This window comes from Aedes albopictus, chromosome 3 (genome assembly GCF_035046485.1).
Source record: "Aedes albopictus strain Foshan chromosome 3, AalbF5, whole genome shotgun sequence".
Taxonomy (NCBI): Eukaryota; Metazoa; Arthropoda; class Insecta; order Diptera; family Culicidae; genus Aedes; species Aedes albopictus.
The window spans coordinates 325694429-325717541 of record NC_085138.1 but is presented as its reverse complement, the minus strand read 5'-3'; the positions used below and the strand labels follow the sequence as shown (position 1 = coordinate 325717541).

The window sequence follows — 23113 nt, the reverse complement described above, 5'->3', positions numbered from 1 at the left end:
GCCGTTTCGGAAACGATGCTTGGACCAACTTCATCAAGGCCATCCCGGAATGCAACGGATGAAAGCAATAGCTAGGAGCTACGTGTACTGGCCATCGCTCGACGAGGACATCGTGGGCTACGTCAAGGCGTGTCACCAGTGTGCGTCCGTTGCGAAATCTCCTCCTCACGCTCAGCCAGTCCCGTGGCCCAAACCAAGCGGTCCATGGCAACGTGTACACATCGACTACGCAGGACCAGTTGACGGCGATTACTTCTTGGTTGTGGTCGATTCTTTGACGAAATGGCCGGAAATTGTTCGAACGCACAGCATTAGTACCAAAGCTACGATTGCCATTCTACGTGGTATATTCGCCCGGCTAGGAATGCCGATTACCCTGGTGTCCGATAATGGAACGCAATTCACTAGTTCGGATTTTGCAAGTTTCTGTGCAATGAACGGTGTGGAACACCTCACTACAGCCCCTTATCATCCGCAGTCAAACGGCCAAGCAGAGCGTTTTGTAGACACCTTCAAAAGATCTGTGAAAAAAATTAAAGAGGGGAGAGGAACGTTGGACGAAGCTTTAGACATCTTCTTGCTTACTTACAGGAGCACTCCAAACCGCTCCGTACCTGAAGGCAAGTCACCATCGGAGGCTTTGTTCGGACGTAAAATTCGAACTAGTCTTGAATTACTGCGCCCACCGCCAGCACTTTCGACGGTTGAAGATACACGCTCTGATGGACTGCAAAGATCATTCAACCGCAACGATACTGTATACGTAAAGGTATATTCGAGGAACACTTGGTCTTGGGTCGCCGGCGTTGTTCTCGAAAGAGTGGGCGATGTAATGTACAACGTGTGGACTGATACTCGCCAAATGGTACGTTCACACATAAATCAGCTGCGTAGTCGCAACTCTGCTAGTCGTTTAGGCGGGGACACAATACGGCAGAATACTGCGAGCCCTCTTCCGTTAGATGTTCTTTTGTCAGCATGGAACTTAGCTCAGTCACCAAGAGTGTCGCAAGAATACGGATCCGTTCCTTTGGTACCCGAGCCTACAGATGCATCAAATGAAATAGCATCAGAGGTGACACCAGTTCCAGTTGTAGAGCAGCCTGCGTCTTCTACACCGAAATGTGACTCATCATCAAGCACCAACGGTATGGAGGTTCCAAGGATATCTGAGTCGTCTTCGGAGTCAACTTCTACAACATCTACTGGGTTCGAATCTGCAACCGAATCAGAACCTAAAGTAGTTCTACCACGGCGATCTTCTCGCCCGAGAAAGCAGCCACGATGGTTCGACCCTTATCAGCTATATTGAGAGGGGAGATGTTGTGGTCAACAGAACTGGATTGGCAACACTCCCGGTTGCACAACTACTCCCGATGGGCTCACCGATGACAGAGAAAGCTGTCACTCGTGTGAGGAAGATGTTTTGATTGTGACAGTTCAGTTTTAAGATTGTTTTGTGTCGCGTGATAGTTTTAACGTTCCGTAATAAAATTGTTAAGTTTTAATCACGTACGCGTTTTATTTCGGTTCGTCTTTTTCGTGAATCGTCCACCGTTGTCCGAACAGTCGTGCGATACAAAAGTAAGGAATCGTTTGTATGTATTAATTTTGTTTAATTTCAACAGTTTCCGCTATAAGAAGCGAATCCAACTTATCGAATTTTATATCGACGAAAGCACATACGACCTATTCTAATCGAGCTCCAGAATTTATTTCGAATTTAGATTTTAAATAAAAAGCTCCCAACTTCCATGTGCTGTTCACTTACCTGATGCAGGAAAACAGTTCCCCGGAATAATTCGAGTGTTTTCCCGCCATTTATCGGCATATTTTTCGCGAAAACATTCATAATTTGCAGCGTTCTCCTAACTGCTGCCATTTTCTCAAGCCGGAAAATGACAAAGTGCCGATTACCCAGAATTTTACCCAGATTCAACGGATCTGGGTTTTCGCGTTACCCGGATTTTGACAACTGCTAACAACATGAAAATCCGGGTCGAATCGAACCAGTCGATGGGTAGTTCCAGGTTAGCGTGCACGGTAACCCTCAGTTACCCAGATTGGTGTCAAAGCGACCCAGATTGAGCAAAACTGCAGTTACTCTAATCTGAGTAAAGGCACCTTTACTCAAATCTGGGTTACCGATGTTGGTGGCAAAATCTGGGTAAACGGTACCCAGCTCCTCCGGGGCCTTCATTTTGTTAATTTATTTCGAATTTAGATTTTAAATAAAAAGCTCCCAACTTCCATGTGCTGTTCACTTACCTGATGCAGGAAAACAGTTCCCCGGAATAATTCGAGTGTTTTCCCGCCATTTATCGGCATATTTTTCGCGAAAACATTCATAATTTGCAGCGTTCTCCTAACTGCTGCCATTTTCTCAAGCCGGAAAATGACAAAGTGCCGATTACCCAGAATTTTACCCAGATTCAACGGATCTGGGTTTTCGCGTTACCCGGATTTTGACAACTGCTAACAACATGAAAATCCGGGTCGAATCGAACCAGTCGATGGGTAGTTCCAGGTTAGCGTGCACGGTAACCCTCAGTTACCCAGATTGGTGTCAAAGCGACCCAGATTGAGCAAAACTGCAGTTACTCTAATCTGAGTAAAGGCACCTTTACTCAAATCTGGGTTACCGATGTTGGTGGCAAAATCTGGGTAAACGGTACCCAGCTCCTCCGGGGCCTTCATTTTGTTAATTTATTTCGAATTTAGATTTTAAATAAAAAGCTCCCAACTTCCATGTGCTGTTCACTTACCTGATGCAGGAAAACAGTTCCCCGGAATAATTCGAGTGTTTTCCCGCCATTTATCGGCATATTTTTCGCGAAAACATTCATAATTTGCAGCGTTCTCCTAACTGCTGCCATTTTCTCAAGCCGGAAAATGACAAAGTGCCGATTACCCAGAATTTTACCCAGATTCAACGGATCTGGGTTTTCGCGTTACCCGGATTTTGACAACTGCTAACAACATGAAAATCCGGGTCGAATCGAACCAGTCGATGGGTAGTTCCAGGTTAGCGTGTGTGTATCTCTTTAACTTTTTTTCTTCAAACACTTCCACAGTTGTTAATTGGAAGGCTTTCTTTGCCTGCCATTGCACACTGAACGGCGGCTTGCGGTGAAAATTACTATTCTGAGGGTCAATTTAAATACACAACGCCACTAAATTTGTGCAGACTGAGTTTTGTTTCAATTCAACAGAATTATGTTTTCAATTTTACCATGGACTCGATTTTCAATTAAAAAAAAGTTCCTGATGGCAACCGGATTCGAACCAAGAACCTTGACATCACCAGGCTCGCCGTTACCACTAGGCTATCGAACCGGTTGATGTGAGAAGAAACAAAACGCACACAAGAAGCGTTGATGGGTCGATGATCATGTTTTGGCATGGTAAATTTAAAAACATTGTTATGTTGGTCATTACCGCAAGCCGCCGTTCAGTGCATGAATTTGTATATTAGTATATTTGTATAGAGGTAATCACGTTCAAATGTATGCGTGCCTTTTTTGTAGATGTAGTTGTGAAACTGCGAGGAAAATATTTGCACTCTTGCCCCGGACGTTAGTTTTATCATTATTTACCCGTTTTACCCAATTCGATTGGGTAATATTTGCATACACTGAAATAATTCTAAAAGCCTATTTTATCAGACACTACACATACATTGTACCCCTAGTCTGACACGTTCACTTCAAATGAATCATTATACGTATCATACCATAAACAGTTCCGAATGAAAAGCCTTCTAATAAAACTCAATGACACTTGCGCATATCGGAGTTATATGCACATAACACGATCGATACATTAGCTGTGCATATAACTTTGGCCGGGTGGAAAAGCAACATTGGCAGATAAAGTGGAATACGTTTTGCATAATTTCGCATTTCCAGTAAGTGAGCTTCGAGGTCGTGCGGCTAGCGGCGTCAGCCATTTAGACGCTGTGAGTTCGACTCCCGCTCCAGCCTGAGGAAACTTTTTTTTTTTTAATGTGAAGGATATTATTGGAGTTGCATATACATTGGCGCACTAGTTGGCGCACCTAGCCCACATGATAGAAGCAAAATGCAAGACATATAACAATATGATGGCGATCTGAGAGTCATACCACATGCGTCGCATATAACTCTCACATCCCCTTTTCAACCCAAGATTAGATTCATATGATATTCCAATAGTGCAGTAATATAGGACTGACATATAACTATGATCGGGAGAGTTGGCTCAGTGTATGCAATCTGAATACACTGAAATAAATTTTGTTGTTGTTTCCACCGAATCCATGGTAAAATTAAGAACTGTACCAACAATTTTCAACCGAATGCAAAATTCTGTTAATTCAGTAACAAATTTTGAAAACGACGTATAATCAATGGTAAAGCATTGATTATAAGTCGTTTTCAAAAATTGTTGCTGAATTGTACTGAAACATTGTCAATATTACCATGCGTGAAGTACCATTGACTAAAAACATTCTTGATGTTACTATTTTGACATTGTATTTTTGACCATGTTTATCTAAGGGAAGATTCAAAAATTACGTTCATCGTTTTTCGGGATTTCTAGACCCCCCCTCCCCCTCTGTCACGCAATTTCCCTATACCCAATACACGTACTGTCACACTTTTCTAGACCCCCCCCCCTCCCCCAAATGTTGGACGTAATTTTTGAACGTTCCCTAAGACGCGCAACATTCAAGTCCACATGGTCGAAATTACAATGCCCAAATAGTAGAACCAAGAATGTTTTTAGTCAACAGTAATACACGCATGGTAATATTGACAATGTTTCAGTACAATTAACATACACTCAGCCAAATAACCTTAAGATTTCCATAAGGTCCAACTTATGAAACGGCCTTTAAATAATTCATAATGATTCGGATGAATTTCATAAGGTCACTCTATGACGTAAAATCGTCTCGCAGCTTGGCTTTTATTGATGTTTAGCAACTTGGTATTCTCAAGCGTCGGTAGCCGTGTGGATAAAACACGGGCTCGGTGATCCCGACGTTCATGGATCGAATCCAGTCTGCATCATTTTAAGATTTTTTTGTTCTTTTCATAAGCCTATCTTATGAAATTTGTCATAGCAACACGGAGAAAAATAATTAGTAATCACAAACGGAATTCGGTTTAGTTTAACCGGATTTTTGGTTTGAATTCGGCACAACCGGTATATTAGTTTGATTTGACTACCCGTGGTAGTTGTTATTAACTAAAGTATTGGTTTGTTTCTCTGACGCCTCAGCGGTTAATTTCTACAACCGTCCGTTTGAAAATACCATTAAGTTGGTTGTTTCGTTTTGACAGTAGAGGATATAAACGATTTTGTTTGTTGTTTCAACTGCCGTATGCCGTTTGTTTTTAACAAGCTTTGGTTTGTTTTCTGTGTGCATTTACCATTTAAAACAATCCAAACTGTTAGTTGAAACTACAAACCCCTCCGGTTGAATCACCTCCACCCCCCTACTACCCAAAACCACCCTTTTTCGATGACAAAAGAAAAGTTTTTTTTTAAAGCTGTAAAATGCACATATTTATTTTCCGTAAAACAATACTTAATATAATTCGCTGAAAACATCTTTTTTGTTCTGGTCAAGTTTTAGATGCCGTGCCGTTACCTTTTCCCATAAATTATCTGACATAACTATTATAATAACGAAATATCACATGCTGACGATGCCGGATCTTTGCTAGCGGCTCGACTTTCACGGCGTTCCTTGATTACAACTTTCCTCCGGCATACATTCATTTCATCTTAAAACACAACGAGAATCACGGCGCAGAATCAAAATCCAGCAGATTGGCAACCCGGATAAAAACGAACAATTAAGGCTATGGGAGAAACAATTGAAAAACAACAGATTCTTATGTTAACATTGCTTTCTAATGTGAATGTATTATACAGTATTTTTAAAATTAAATTCTTTATAGTGATTACAATAGGTTTACATTAGATTCCATGGTTACATAGCCAAATAATAGATTAACATTTGAATTCATTGTTATTTTTGGATTCAGCGTTCAAACCATTAGTTTACAATAGAATGTATCAGTAACATTGAAATGTACCGTTTTTCAATGGTCTGGACGTTTCAGAAAAAAAAACAGCTTTTGAGTAATTCCGAAACAGTGTGTATCGATGACAGCCAAGTTTCGTTGAAATCAGCTCGGTCGTCGGCGGTAAGAAATTTCGAAGAGTAGTTTCGTGTGCGGAAAAATGTGGAAAATTCACGCTCAACTGCGTAAATTTTCCGCACGGTAGTAAATATAGTGTGGTGCAGTGCTAAATCCTTGGCTACATCATTCAACAGTAGCGGCATTTCAACAGGTTTGTATGTGTTTTGTTTGCACTTTTGCGGAAAGTTGAGTTGGCAGGGCAGGGTTGGTAGCGAATCACACTTTCACAGACAAATTCACAGGGTTGGTTCGACCTTTTTTATTATACAATAAAATCATCTAAACTAGTAGTTTTTGACCTATTTTTAAGATTTTTTAACAATTTTCTAAACTAACATTTGAAAAGGGCTTATTTTATTGTACCAATATTTTAAAAAATATTAAAAGAAAATATTGAAAAAAAAATGGAAATATAGCAAGAAAAAGTTGCAAGCTTTGGTTATGGATGCTACGAATGGTTTGCTTGTTGCCCCAGCCAGCGAACATCTAACCATCCAGGCAGCCCATCTCATGAGCCCCCAACGAACGCCGACTGTACATAAAATTCTAAGGTATATTTGAACCCACGTATCGTTATTAATCACCCCTTCTCATTCCTCAACAGTCACAAGGACGTCAAGCCGGTGCATAAGCAATCAACCCAGAGCTTGTTCCGATGAATGCGCACGATCTGGATTGGTTCCTGCGGAGAAAAGAGGGCGAGGGCAAGGTGCACTGCGAAGAGTACGGCCGGATGCTGAATGCCGATCTAAGCAAGATCTGCATAAGGGACAAATAGTATAATAGACTTATTGTAAAAACTCTGATTTTTTCCATTCCTTTAATTTGACTGCAATAGTTTTATCATCAAACTCTTTTGGTGAAATCAAATGTGAAACTGAGTAGAACCGTAGAGCCATCTTTTGCATTTGGTAGCTTTGTAAGGTCTTTTAATATAGGTTCGCTCTTTAAACACGGAATACATGCATGCGTTTGAATCAAATTCTAAATTGTATGTTGTATTCCACAAGCTGTAGTTCATCAAATGTTCTTAAGTGCTGCAATAATGGTTAAACACGCTGTAATGTTACATTTGTACCTCATCACCCACTAATTGCAGCTACATTAGTGGACTAATAACACTTAGCGCGCTTCGGCACGGTTCCATCATGCCGCTTATAGTGTTGCCACATATAATGCTTAGTCTGCTAAACCCAGTTATCTGGCTGGTGGGGCATGGGAGCCTAAGTTTCGACCATCAATGCAATCAGACGTTATTTGAACTACAAAATGAGCGATCCAAATATTTGAAGAACTAAAACTATATAGAAGCTTGTGTATAATCAACATTTAACGAACCTAATCTATGCAATATTTTGCATTTTAACACTTCGAACGATCTTCAAGTATAGGTTCAAGTTGTAGTATATCGAGTATTTTTAAGTGCTACAATGAAGGTTAAGCACGCTGTAATGTTACTTTTGTACCTCATCACCCACTAAATGCAACTACATTAGTGGTCTAATAACACTTAGCGCGCTTCGGCACGGTTCCATCATGCCGCTTATAGTGTTGCCACATATAATGCTTAGTCTGCTAAACCCAGTTATCTGGCTGTGGGGCATGGGAGCCAACGCTTCAATCATCAATGCAATTAAACATTACTCGGTTTACTACATGAGTGATCCAAATATTTCATAATTGTTCGATCTGTTTTTTGAAATGTAGCTTAAAATATACAAGCTTCTAGTCCAAATGCATAATAATAGTTCAATTTCGCTTCATTCAGGATTTACTCAAGCAGTTTATATTTTTTGGTCAGTTAAACTTAGAGGCTTCCTTAGAGGTTGAAGTTAGAATTTTCTGTTTCACAATAGAAAACAATTTCCTTGACAATTTCCAAACCATTCGATTTAATGTAAAAATAGTGCAAAACAGTATGTTCTGTATCACAATAGACAACAATTTCAAAACAATTGAATCTAACGTGGAGCCAGTAATAAAGTCACTGCTCAAAGCAACACGTTTACCGTACATTTCACTGTTTAGAACAATTTAAAAACATAAGAATCTTCTGTATTACGATAGAAAACAATTCCCACACCATTGAATCAATTGTGGAACCAGGAGTGAAATCACTACTCAGAACAATACGTTTACCGTTCGATTCACTGTTTGAAACAATTCGAAAACATAAGAATCTTCTGTATCATAATAGAAAACAATACCCAAACAATTGAATACAATGTAAAAACAGTACAAACAGTATGTTGTCTTCACAATAGAAAACAATTTCAATACAATTGAATCAAATGTGGAACCAGAAATAAAATTACTACCCAAAACAATACGTTTACTGAGCATTTCACTGTTTGAAACAATTCGAAAACATAAGAATCTTCTGTATCACATTAGAAAACCATGCCCAAACCATTGAATCTAATGTAAAATCAAAGTTTAAAACAGTATGTTTTCTGCTTATTTAACTGTTCAAAACAATACAAATACATAAAAATCTTCTGTATATTTGATACCACGTATCGGTATTACCAACATTTCATTTACATTAGAATCTTATGTTTTGCGAAAAAATATGTATGGAAAAAAGTCCTTTTTTGTATTGTTATGATACTTAACAACCTATACAATTCAATGTGAAATCCTCATTCACATTTGATTCTATTGTTAGAAACATTTGATTCTATTGTTTTTCTATTGTTATTTTAACATTGAATTCTATTGTGAGAGCATGGTTTTCAGTGGTACTGTCACATTAGAATCCTATGTTTTTCTATTGTATTTTTTATCCGGGAAACCAAATATCCATCCCACCGGGGATCCGGGCCAAGATTCAAGGCCATTGTTTCACGTAGCTACTGTTTTCTGAAAATCAATGATATTCAAGACTATCGTTTCACACATTTAATATTCAAATATTTGAACTTACCTGGAGCTGTAAAGCGTTATGAAATAATAAAAAATAGCAGAAGATTTTACAATACTAAACTGCTCGATCACTGATCAGACTTCGCAAAATGAGAAAAATGTGGAATGTGGCTTGTGAAATAAGGAAAAAGAAAAAAGAACAAAAACAAACCAGCAACTTGGTTTGGTTTGAACTATTATGTTTGTTGTTTTTTCGTTAACCGGAATATTGGTTTGTTTTAACCACAGGGATGGTAGAATCAAACTAATATTGTGGTTTGTGTATGCCGGTTGAATTAACCTTAGATTTAGTAAAATTAAACGGTTGCATTCCGGTAAAAATGACAAATAGTAGTTCAAAGTAACTGACGCCCTTCGTTATTATGAAGGAAAAAGCTGGCAGTAGAAACAACAAATTTTACGGTTTGTATCGAACCAAAATAGTGGTGTAAAAACAACAAATGTTCGATTTGAAATTACTATTTTGTTGGTTTATGAATCAACAAACGTGTTTGTTGTTTCAAACTGTCGTGCTTTTTCTCCGTGAAGCACTATCAATTTTCATAAGGTATTCTTATGTCATCCATAAGAATTAGTTATAGCAAATTTTCATAAGGTATTTCGATGAATTTCGCTAGTTTTTTTCGCTGAGTGTAATTTTGCATTCGGTTGAAAATTGTTGGTACAGTTCTTAATTCTACCATGGATTCGGTGGAAACGACAACAAAATTTATTTCAGTGTAGCCTTTCAATCGGCGTGCACTTTTGTGTGAGGAAAAATTTGCGCTAGTGTTCGTGTGTTGAAATGTCACTTCAGTAACAAATTTTGAAAACGACGTATAATAGGATACTGCAAGATGACGTCACGAAGCCGTGCACTGACAGTTCAGCGAGCTTGTTTACATGGACTTAGTCTCTGGCGGAGATCCGGCAAAACTGTTTTTCGATATGATTTCAATAAAACGGTGATTAGACGATTGTTTTTGTACAAGTAGAGTTGAATATAATCGATATTTCCGTATCACAACGGTTTCGGGACGGGAGACGTAAATTAAATTTTCGCCACTCGTTAAAAATTCTAACACCTTGTAAACAAGCTCGCTGAACTGTCAGACAAAGTGAGGTTAGATCAGGTGCTTGCAGTACCCTATCAATGCTACACCATTGATTATACGTCGTTTTCAAAATTTGTTACTGACTTAGGGAAGATTCAAATATTACGTCCATCGTTTTTCTGGATTTCTAGACCCCCCCCCCCCTCCCCCCTCTGTCTCGCACTTTTCCTATAGGGCACCGCACTGTTTTGATTTTGTATGGGATTTTGAAGTTTCGTGGCCTTGTTGTTTACAAGATTTTTGTTAGAGTGAAAGAGAAGGAGATAATTTCATGCAGTTCCCTATACCCAATACACGTACTGTCACACTTTTCTAGAACCCCCCCCCCCTCCCCCACATCCCGAATAAAACGATATCATTCAGCAATTGCACAGGTTATCATTTTCCTACGATTTGTGTTATCATTGGCAGGATGATAAATCAATCATACAAAGTATCATATCGGTGATAGCAGTTATCGTTTTCGGAGTTTCAATGATAGACTGAATGGGTTGTTAAGTATCGTTACCATTCAAAAATGCCTTTTTTGTCGAACAAAATTTTCGATGAATTATTTATGTTATGATCACTTAATCATAAATTTTATGATACAGTGAATAATAAAAACAAAACGGAAATATTTCATCAACTCTGTTTTATCGGCCGGAAAAAAAGTTACACCCCTGCAGGTTTGATCGATTCCGAAATCATTACACGAATCATTGTTTCGGATTGGATTGTTTTTTTATGACTTTTATTGAAACACGGGAATTGAACTGATGTGGTTATCGGGATCGTTTTTAACTAGTCGCGCGTTATTTGAGACTGAAGTGAACAAGTACTCGCGGGTGATTTAATGCCAATAATGTTTGGAAAGCGAAATTTAACACCGCTAGCCATGATGGTCTCCAATAGCGGAAGGTCCGAAAGAGCTTGAAACTATTGAGAAATCATCATGTCTACAGGTCGTAAGCCCTGATAAAGTGTGGAACGTTTTGATGGCTGTGATCCCTGACCATCATGTCAAAACCCAGGGATACCCAAGTGACCATACTGTTAGGGTGTAGGGGTTGCATGTGTGAGGCGCATATATTGACAGGCATTGCTATGGACCGTTAGGGCTGAGTAGGGTCGAAGAATGGATCTACGATTGCTGAATTATACTGAAAAACTCGTGATTCAGCAGTGGTGGCACCGCTTTCCGCTTTTGGTCGGCCTTGGTGGTTTGTGTGGGGTGGTGCGTGTCGGTGTGTGTGCTTTGTGCGTGTGGTGCTTACGGCTTCAGCAGGGTGGTTACTTGGGTAGTGTGGGATAATTGGGTTTGGGACTGAGGGGGTCGTCGTTGATAAGGCCGACATCATTGAGTGCTCAGTGTTGGCGGTTGTATTGGTGACGATTTCTTCAGCCTTGAGATCTCATTTATACCACGCACAGATTTTTGGGAAGAGGGAGTACTTTGTAATGCAAGAGAGGGACTTAAACTCTGCGTTACGGGTTGGGCGAGGTCATGCAGATAGACTCAACCCAGGTGACCGTGCGGCTCGGACAGTGATGCATGAATGAGTGCGGTGTGGGTGAGGTGCGCTGCCCTGTGGGTGCAGTTGAGTCCGGGTTGGAGTGGAAAGAGACCCTTCTCTACTCTAGGTCGGGTTCGGTTGTACGGGCGTGGTAGTGTTTGTCTTATTTGTGCCGTGTTGTGCGTGATTTGCGGCTCGAGCTGTGTGGTTACTTGGGAAGTATTGTGCTCTGTAATCTAGATTTTGGTTTTAAGGTGAAGCTAAGGCTGGGCTGTGCCTCGGATTTGTTGGGCGCAGGTCGGGAGAGCTGGTGGCAGTTTGTGCTGGGGGGTTTACTCGATTGGTTATTCACTGATGGTGGCCAGTCGATCGACTTATCGGCGCTGCCTGTCATTTGGTTCTTGGGGTTTGTGCTCTCGAGGTTCGGGGCGTTGCTTCGTTGTATCTTCGCTTTAATACTAATATTCCTTGTTTGATTTAACTGACTGTTTTCTACAGGCGTTTAACTCATTCTATTTCATAGATTGCCAAATTTAAGGGTAATGGTTCAATAGGGTGTTAGCTATCAGAGTGGATTAGAACGAGTTGGCGCCTACAATACACCAACACTGACACACACACTCCAATACTTACACGCACACATGCACCTACAACTAGCTGTAAAAGACCAGTGGGCGGGACAATGGTGCCTACCCAACAGTTGTAGGTGGGGTGTTTGGCTTAGCTACATGACTTGGTCCGGCAAGCCCATAAACATCAATTGGTAGACGTATTGCCTAGTGAAAAGACAACGCAGATGGGCGAAAGCCAGGGGATGCGTTGATAATAGCAGAATAGCAGAATAATGTTTGGAAAGCGAAATTTGAGTTGGAAAAAAATATGAAGACAAGTGACAAAAATGAAGTGCCTAAAGTGATCAATGTGAAAGTGATAATGAAGAGGCGTTTACCATTTTTGTCTGGCTGTCGATGAAAACTGGTAAATTGGAAAGAATCAATAGCAAATCTTACGACGGAATTTGATTTGCACCGAAGGGAATGTTCTTCCCTGCGATGCCGATGCCCATGAACGATGCTGAAGTAAATGCTGGAGAACATACATGGGACAACGTCGCCTGCAGCGTTGGTGTTCGAGAATCGGTTTCCAGAATTATGTTTTGCTTATCTGTGCCTAATTGATCATGAATCGTAAGGTAAATATCCGCAAGCAACCATAACAATGTTTTCTTTTCGACTATTCACGCTGAGTCCGTTCAAAAAGTATCCAACATTGAATGAGGTCAGAAAAATAAGCAAATATGGATTATTAAAAATTATTCAAGTATCATAGAGTAAATCATTATCATTGATACTATAGTTTTCGAAAAGTGTTGTATGATCTCATTTTTATAACTTTCATCATTAAATCATTAAATTATTATTGTATTTATCATTATTATTCCACGAATTAGTATCGTATGATATGAACGATACCATCAACCATAATTTTCTATGCGGGATGTTGGACGTAATTTTTGAACGTTCCCTTATCTCTATAAAGATGGGTCAACGTTGTAATGGGAAAAATTCAAAACTGAACAGATTCAATCAGATCAAAGTTTTTTAGATGCCCTTTACGGTCCCAATCAACTGTGTTAAATTTGGACATGATTGGTTTAGCCTACATTTTGCTCATCGTGATTGAAGTTTGTACACCGACGAAGTTTGTAGGCATAGTATCTGGGCTGGGATTATAAAACGTACCGTGCGTGCACCATATTATAGACAGCTCCATATTCTGAACAGTCGGCTAACGCAAAATAGATTTTCCTTTTATGAAGCATATATTGAATCGAGAGTTGAGATGTTAATTTTTTTAAGCCCCTCTATTACCCAATCGTTACAAAACATATCGGCAGGGTGGCCACATAAAATCAAAATGGAAATTCCCGCATTTTTCCCGACTTTTTCCCGCATTGATTTTGAAATTTCCCGACTTTTCTTTATATATTTGTGGAGCATGTCAAACATCCAAGAATCCAAACTTTTAAGTGGATCTGTAAAACTTACTGAAATATGTACAGTGTCATTGTAATACTGTGACAGTTTATAATATTTTGGAGACGTTAACATCAAAAGAAACTTACAAGTAACAAATGGATTCTGGATGTTTTTAAACGTAAATCTATACTTGAAAATATTTCTGTCGGAATTCCCAGAGGATTTTTGTAAACTCTTTAAGAAATGCTTGATGAAGTTTCAACAAAAAAATCTAGTCGGCTAACTAAAATATTCTTTGATGATTTTTTTTAAAACATACTCTGCTGGCAAGAAATATAATTGAGTTAACAATAATTATGAAGAAAATTAAATTCCGTTTTATGAACAGGTCCATATACAAACCACCATGGGCCTGTAGCATAATGAAAATTTTACTAATAATATTAGTCTTGTAGCTTGTAACTTGTAATTTTCTGTTGCATAAAAAATTTACAAGTACAAGTTACAAGTCCAATACTACAAGTCGGTTGGACTAATATTATTAGTAGAATTTACAAGTGTATGTTGCATAAACAAACTACAAGTATAAAATATTAGCTATGACTTGTACTTTTGATTACAAGTCTCAGAGGCCTTGTAAAATAATTTACAAGTTAAATTTAAAGTATTGCAGAAGTCATATTTAGTTTTGAATATATCGATTTACCATTTTGATGATCTCAAAAGATATTATTTATCTAACATGTCAACCTTATTTCCAGTTTTCGACGATTAAATTTGGCAATATGTATTCGAAACTCAGAGAAAATTGCGTCGATGTACACTTTGTATCCAAAATATAATTTCTGCTGAGTCTCTCAAGTTCTTCAAAGTTTCTACAATTGACCAATCCAAATTCCTGTGTGGTAGTGGTTTGTGTTCAGATTTCCCGTGTTAATCTATCTGTAAGAACTTTGTAAACATCTTTTGTTCTCACGTATATGGATAGGCTTGCATTAGGTTTCGTGAGACAATTTTTGGACAACTCAATACCCATCTTTGATTAGAGGTTCTTGGTAAAGCTATGTATTATGGTCACTGCATAAGCACAGGTAAAGTTGCAGATGTGAAATAAATTTGAATCAATTGCTTGTATTGCGCATCATTAAGCTAATCAAGAGCTACAATATACATACACTAACTCGAATCGAGTTGTATATAAAAGTAGGTAAAAGCTCAATTTTTACATCCCAGATCGCTTCGGATTTTAACAAGAAGCATAATACATGTTGCTAAATCTTTATAGAGATAAGTGACATTTCAACACACGAACACTAGCGCAAATTTTTCCTCACACAAAAGTGCACGCCGATTGAAAGGCTATTCAGATTGCATATGCAAATATTACCCAATCGAATTGGGTAAAAAGGGTAAATAATGATAAAACTAACGTCCGGGGCAAGAGTGCAAATATTTTCCTCGCAGTTTCACAACTACATCTACTAAAAAGGCACGCATACATTTGAACGTGATTACCACTATACATTCTTTTTCAACCAGTACTATTAAATCTTTGGGACATTTTACTAATAATCTAGGTACTTGCAGTGCCATACTTAAAAAAAAAATTTCGTCAGAGCGGCCGAGAATGATCCAAACAGCACATGCTTTTCTTCCTGTATCGTAGAAAGAATGCAAAACTTCGGAATAAATGAAGTTATTTTCGGATGTTACGCGGAAAATGTAGAAAATAAACAAACATCAACTGCCATTTCAAATTAATAGTGAACTGTCGGATGAATTTTGACAGGTAAATGAACCAAAACAACTTGTATTTTCATGGTCACTAATATTACAAGGGCTAATAATATTAGTGGAAAATTGAGCCTTTATGCAACACAAATTATTAGCACTTGTAATATTAGTACGTGTAACTTGTAACTTGTAGCTAATATTATTAGTCCGATTATGCTACAGGGCCCAGATTGAAAATTATCCGAAATCCATTAGATTATACATAGTTAAATATTTCGTACATATAAAGGTTTTTGCAAGGACTCGTTGGCGTTATATGTCAAAACAAAAAATGAAAAACTCAGATGAATTTCTATTGGTACGTCTCAAAATTCCTGTTTAGTAGGAATTGAAAATTTTCAAAAAAGAAAAAAATATGAGTTGCTATGAGAGCACAAGCGCACGCTATGTCCAAAGTAAAGTATTATGAAAATTGAATGTACCTCAAACTTTATTCGCTAGAACCCAGGGTGGCCAGCGAACCGGGAAAACCGGGAGAACCGGGAAAAAGCCGGGAATTCGGAATCACCGGGAAAAAACCGGGAAATATTCGGGAATTCAGATTGCCACCGGGAAAATTTTGCATTTCCAGGAATAATTCCATGCTGCTCTATTATTTCTAATTATTAATCACTTTTTTATCATCCATGAAAATAATCTGTAATGCCAAGCATGTTGCTGGTTTAACAGAAGTTGCAATATTTCGATATATTTTATTGAAAATACGACTTGCGTTATATTTAGATGTTGAGAATTTTAAAATCATAATATCGGTTGCTGAAGTCGATCTGTTAAGTCATTTTAAAAGTTATAACTGTTTTTATTCTTAGTTTTCAGCAAATTAAGAAGAAACAATAATTTATAATTCCTGCGTAATAATGTAAAGAGTTTCAGTAATCTTTAGTAAAGGGCAATCTTCCTCTGAATTAGTCTTGTATCGATGTCACCAAAATACAATAATGCTACAAAAACTAACAAGGGCACTCACATGTTTCTTTTCACTTGCCTACATCAAATTGAAATTGTGGGAAATGTATTTTAACAACAGCAACAAAGAATTGATGTAAGACAGACTAAATGGAGTAAATAGGACGTTGTCGTTGGCTAAATTTTAACAACAGTTATGTACAACTAAACTGAAACCTAGAATCAGTATTTTTACTTGGCCAAACGTAATTCTAAGCAGTTTTTTTTGGCAAGTGTTACTAAAACAAATAATGTTATTATATGGAACATGAGAGACGAACACAAAACAATAAAGCCTATAGGCTTTCTGAAAAAAAAATGTTAAATTGTTAAAAGTAATTAACGATTGCTCAAAGGAATTCAGCAAAGGCCAGTTTCGTGTTCAAAAGGAATCGCTCAAGAAAGTTTTAGACCAATTCCTGGAATAAAAATTCCACAGTGACAGCCATTTGAATTGTCATTCCTTTGCAACTGCGTACTGCGTAAGAAAAACGGTTTCTTGAGCGATTCATGCAAGCATTTCTGTTATATAATTGCTTTCCATCAAAAGTTTGAATATTTTTCAAAGAAGCCTGTGTGCCAAAAATGGCTGAATCTGAACATGTTGTTTAAATTAAGTTGATATGAAACATCTTCAAAATTATAACACAAGTATCAGGCATACTGTATCAATTCTAGTGGAAATGATGTTTTGACGTTCAAACTAAAAATGCGAAGAAATGTGAAAGTACTTTACAGTTGCAAAAATGTACATGTACAGTTTTTACAGAAACCTATGTTTCATTGGCATTGCAAAAAAAAAAATGTCATCAGGAATTAAAATTCTTAAGAGATTATTTCTGAATTTTACCCAAAAGAATCTCTTGAAGTTCACCCAGGAGTTTAATTGAAAATTCAAACATATGTAAGTTCTGAAATTTATCCTGGAACAGCTCCTGAACCGATTATTCAACACAAGTAAACAAGCAAGTAAAACCGGGAAAAAATGAAAATTTCGGGAAAAAACCGGGAGAAAACCGGGAAATCAAAATCTGAAATTCACTGGCCACCCTGAGAACCGTATTTTTGGAACTCTTGATTCAGAATATGGGCGGTTTCAAATATCAAATTTTCATCTTGGGTTTTTCCCGTTTTTCCCCATACATTTTTAGATGGGATGAAATTGACCTCGAAGTGACTTTTTTCGATATTTATATGGGAAAATAGGAAAAAAAAATAAAATTTAACCTTCCGTAACTCGCGCGATTGGCCACCACCATCAGCACCACGCTTATGCTGAGTTCAAAAAGCGAGATTTTTTCAACGTGTTGTACAAAATACAACAGCGCGATCACTCGAGGGTTAAAAAAACCCAAGGTGAAATATTCTAAGCCGCACAGATTCTGATACTAGAGGTCCAAATCTTCGATCCTAGCGAAAAACATTTGGGGTATATTCACTTTTCACAATACTTACCTTTAGACTTAGCGTGATAGCGGAATTTTTCTCAAATTTTGAAAATATCTGGTGATTGTCATAGAAGGTTTTCTATTCATAAACAATTTTTAGTCGAATTCGTACAAAAATTCTCAAACCCTAAAAAAACAAAACTTTGAAATTTCTGACTAAATTTGTTAGGCTTTTTCTATCTATCAGGAAAAATTCGATATCCTGGCCTAATTTCTAATCCCATTTTTGAAGAACTTATTTGAAAACTCGTGAATAATTTTCGATGGGAACTTATGCGTAGAGTATAGGTCAAGGTATAGGTACATCTTTTCAAAAAAAGTAATTTGTCCAAAAAAAGTCGAATTTCTTTAGGATTTAAAATGAATCTAGAACCGCCGGTTTTGAGTAACAAATCTCGGCATTTGTAAACCGAGATTCGGAATTCTAAATTAAGTGTGTGTGTGTCAGTAGATCTGCTTCAGAGGCACGCTCTTTTTCATGTAGAAAATTTCTACCAAGTAACAAGCTAAAAATTTTCTAAGAAGATGTTGGAGAAGTATTTCAAGGCATTTTTGATAAAAACATTCAAAGTTTAACTACCAAAATTATTTTTGCGATACTTTTTTCACGTTTTTTAGATTGGGTGTTTTAGTCGTTCTAAACTTCATTTCTAAAAATTATGATTTGAAATATGTTTTGCCTAATTTTAAGGTCCAATTGTTGACTCGAGCATCCGGACAATGAAAACCTGTTATCGTATAATTCCTATCAAACAAAAAAATCACTCGTAATTCAGAATCCAATGCTCATCTGCATCATTTGGATTTTGAAATTCTTGCGTGAAGCTTCTGAAACTGTGTAAGAATCTGGATTTGAAGTGAATCAAATGCTAAATATAGGTTAGAGTTTACATTCTGGAGGAGTTACACATCATTTTAAAAATTCCCGATCATAAATAAAATTCCCGACTTATTCCCGCATATTTCCCGATGGATTTCAATTCCCGACTTTTTCCCGCATTTCCCGAGTCTGTGGCCACCCTGATATCGTTTTTGACTGAACTGCGAACGTAGAGAATGTGTTTGTACATAGTAAATAACACTATGTGTTCAGAATTAGGACCACTGCTTCTTATGGTGTCCATAATTAGGAACACGTCGTCCACAAACAAAAATATGTCTAGATCAGAGACTGGAAGTTATTATGAGGTTTAATTTATTTTATACATTTAGCTAGACAACAAACACATTTGATAGTAATGTGAAGCATTATCTCTAGCAACAAGAACATCCATTTATTTTAGTGTTTGTTGTGAGATTCCCTTAACCGTTCAGAATATGGCCCAGACAACCAGTAATCATATATGATGTTGCATAAGATGATAAAGTGGAGGCCATATTCGTACATGCCTCCATTTAGGCGCATGTAAAATGTACGCATATCGCCTCCACTTTAACATCCTATGCAACATCTTATATGATCACTGGTTGACTGGGGGGTACCGCACGGTATTGACTTTGAAGCTGCGATATAGGATCAATGTGGGCTTCAATATGATATAATATAATTCAATACATATAATAATATTATAGGGACATGCTCTCGAAAAACCGGATTTTCCAAAAACCACGTTGATCAGATCGGTGCAACCAAATATTTTCTCGAAATGAATTGATGAGTTCCTGAGTGAATGAACGAACATAGGGTGGGGCGGGGCAAGATGGGTCTCGGGGCAAGATGGGTCAGTGCCATTTTCGAGCGAATTACTTATGTTTTGATTATGTTAATAATTTTGTTAGGTGACCAGCATGAATATACAAAAGATTAGGGTATTGATTGAAAAATTATTCACTCTCATTGGAAATAAAAAATAAAATGGTTTTTAGCCATTTTTCTTATGCGATACATCCCATATATTCTCCATATAAACCACCGCGGGGCAAGATGGGTCACCTCCAATATTGAGCGTATTCTTGGATCATTTAAAAGTTATTTATTTTTTATTACAAGACTATCTCATAACTCACTTCAATCAGGCGGAATGAACGCCTAAAATTATAACATAAAATTATGATAATTTTTTAGTGAAAACATCGATTTTCAAGTCGTCTCAGGACCACTCAAATCGTAAAGTTTTTTATATTCCAAATAAATTTATAAAATGTTTACTAGTAGCTCTTGTTTACTCAGTATGAATATGGAGCATATATGAATGCGAAGCAAATCTTATATTTTGACGTTTTTCGTTGAGAAAATGTGAATTACTTAAAAGGTGACCCATCTTGCCCCGCACTTTTTTCACGGCGCAAAATCGATCACTTTTTAAAACTGCTTGTTTAACATCATATTTTGTATTTAATGAACTTTTTATCGACTTTTAGCATAGCTAACTAGTGTATTAAAGAGTAGCGGACGACTACAAACCAATCCGATTTGTATTTACAAAGTTATGGTGACCCATCCTTAGGCGACCCATCTTGCCCCGCCCCACCCTATTTTAAAATTGACGGAGATACACTGAATCAAATTTTAACCATCACGCAACAATAATGACAATTGGGTTCTTTAGGGGTATTCAGATTATTTCATAATCGGATTCTCCGTCCAAAAATTAGTAGAAATCCAAAATTTCATATTTTTTGGTGGCCGGGAACTATTTTTAAAATGCATTTAAAGTTTGTATGGGGATTTTTTTTTTGTTCGGGGCGAACTGTCATTTTATCGAATGAACTGTCATTCTATCCACAGAAATTAAATTTGTTTTGTATATTTAACCATCAAAACAAAGGAATTGGATCGCAATAAAATCATGTTACACTCAGGAAAATGAGCTCTTTCGATTAGGATATAGAAAATACCAATACACTTGTTAGAGCATTTGAAGACGCGTCGTTTCGTGCGCTGAGATGGTCGTTATCTCTTTGGTTCAATAGTTACATGCGTTTTTCTTGAACAATCATAGTTTTTGAAAAAGGTATTATGACGGATTGGGGCAGACATAATTTTTTTCCCGCATTCAAAAGAACAAATGTTGTTATAAAACATATCAAAACATTAGAGGGGTGTTATTTTTGTAACTCAAGTGAAAAATACTTAAAAAGTGCCTATTTTTCCTAGAAAATCATCAATATCTTTTGAACGGAATGACGTAGCAACATTCTCAGCGCACGAAAATGTGCGTTTTTAAAGCTCTAAAAATAGTTCTTAGACAACTTTGATGAGAAGTTTGAAACAAAAAAGATAAAGCGTTTAAACTGTTTCGATAGGGTGACGCTAGAACAAATCGTTTTATTGCTTTATTTTTTTTTGTTTCAAATTTCTCGTCAAAGTCGCCTAAGAACCACTTTTACAGCTTCAAAAAATGCGCATTTTCGTGCGCTGAGAATGCTGCTACGTCATTCCGTTCAAAAGATATTGATGATTTTCTAAAAAAAATCAGGCACTTTTCAAGTATTTTTCACTTGAGTTACAAAAATAACCACCCGCTAATTTTTTGATATGTTTTATAACAACATTTCTTCTTTTGAATGCGGGCAAAAGATATTTTTTATGTTTGCCCCAACCCGTCAAAACACCTTTTTAAAAAAACAATGATTTTTTTAAGAAAAATGCCTGTAACTTTTGAACTAAAAGAGATAACGACTATCTCAGCGCACGACACGACGCGTCTACAAATGTTTCTTGGGCGACTTTGAAGGCCCCTCCCTGTGCCCCTCCTAACTTGAAGATTCGGTCAACCCGATTAATAGATTCATGAGTTCTTATATCTAGCAAAGTATCAACTTCATAATCTCTATCCTGCCGGCCACATAAAGGTCAATTTATTGATGGACGACCGCCGACCGCTATAATAACACCTTCAGAAGGAATATTGATTCATGACTGTGTAACCTTAATGCTAGGACTAGGACTTATGGCACCTTGATTACTGCCCCTAGAACACGTTTCCCTAATTATGGTATGATTTTCTGTAATGCCAAAACAATTAATTTACAAACAAATATTAAGATTTATTAAACTCAATACTTTTCCACCTTGCCCTTTAAAATTTTTACCTGTTCCACGGGCCGGTCATTTTTGTCCGTTTCCACCTGACCTATCCGTTTGATTGCTTGCATGCCGGTGTGGATCCGCCCAAATATGGTGTGCTTCCCATCGAGCCACTGCGTTGGCGCCAAAGTAATGAAGAACTGTGACCCATTGGTGTCCGGACCAGAATTGGCCATCGAAACCACTCCGGCGCCGGTGTGTTTCAGGTCGGCATTGATCTCGTCGGCAAACGTTGCCCCATAGATGGATTGTCCTCCACGTCCGGTACCGGTTGGATCGCCGCCTTGAATCATGAAATCCCGAATGATGCGATGGAATATGGTTCCGTTGTAGTAGCCTCGGCGCGCCAGCTCAGCAAAGTTCCGGCAGGTGTTGGGCGCATGTTTCCAGTACAGTTCAATAGAAATTTCACCCATTCTAGATGAGGAAAGATTACCGCCATAAGTTTGTTATATTCAGGTGATTTAATCTTTGCACTTACGTAGTTTCAAATGTGACGAAATGTGGTTGCCATAGCTTATCTGGAATTCCGGCTGTCGTCGTACCGGGTTGTAAAGCGAGCATTTTTACAAAATTTTTGAATATTTAAAACTAAACGATTTAAAACTTTTTGCTTTGCGAGATACCGGAGAAGCGCATCACACATTTTTGACAATCACCAGTTTGTTTACCTCCGAAATGGAACGCGTTGGAAACGGAACGGGAGATTGTTCATCGATTAGTGAGGGGTGTGACAATGTGGGTAACATTAATTATTGTGCCATAATTTTTATTGAAATAATTAAATTTTAGTAATTTATGCCGCCGTTTACAAATTACGTAAAGATTTAGGGAGGGGGGTCTATTTGACAAAGCGTTACTGCCCACACTGAACGGCAAGCCTCGTTGGATAAATGCACGACTCGTGCTGAAAAAATCAACTTTTTGCAACTCGTTACAATAACTATTATACCTAGATTGAGTTTAAATAAGGGCGAAAGTAACATGAGCGAGTTCTCTTCATTGACTCTCTCTTCTGCAAATTAAAGTGACAATATGCAAATTCAATCGAACTTTTTTAAACTTAGACGCTAGATTGCATCTCAACCTAGCGATTTATGACCAAAAAGTACAACCATACTTGCATCTTGTCGCTTTAATTTGAAGAAGAGAGAGTCGATGAAGAGAACTCTCTCATGTTACTTTCGCCCTTATTTAAACTCAAT

General features: G+C 37.7%; 2 protein-coding genes and 1 long non-coding RNA gene across 9 annotated transcripts in view; 2 read left to right on the top strand and 1 right to left on the bottom strand.

Annotated features, from left to right (window-relative positions):
- The window catches only part of LOC109623365 (low-density lipoprotein receptor-related protein 1), an 880389-nt gene that overhangs the window by 163453 nt on the left and 693823 nt on the right, over window positions 1-23113 (top strand). The gene's annotated exons all lie outside the window — the stretch shown is intronic.
- Window positions 4801-9649, top strand: LOC115258252 (uncharacterized). The gene is made up of 2 exons (XR_009999144.1): window positions 4801-6348; window positions 6802-9649. It is a non-coding gene; the product is annotated as an uncharacterized LOC115258252 (long non-coding RNA).
- Window positions 21848-22568, bottom strand: LOC115262689 (peptidyl-prolyl cis-trans isomerase-like 1). The gene is made up of 2 exons (XM_029865328.2): window positions 22390-22568; window positions 21848-22325 (listed from the first exon to the last, which is right to left on the bottom strand). Exons 1-2 carry the CDS (start codon window positions 22470-22472, stop codon window positions 21878-21880), a joined length of 531 nt encoding a protein of 176 aa, XP_029721188.1. The 5' UTR covers window positions 22473-22568; the 3' UTR covers window positions 21848-21877.

Coding starts and splice junctions, on each gene's coding strand:
- LOC115262689 (XM_029865328.2), bottom strand. CDS start 22,472: ATGCTCGCTTTACAACCCGGTACGACGACAGCCGGAATTCCAGATAAG. Junction 22,326..22,389: donor TTCGTCACATTTGAAACTAC/GTAAGTGCAAAG, acceptor TTCCTCATCTAG/AATGGGTGAAATTTCTATTG.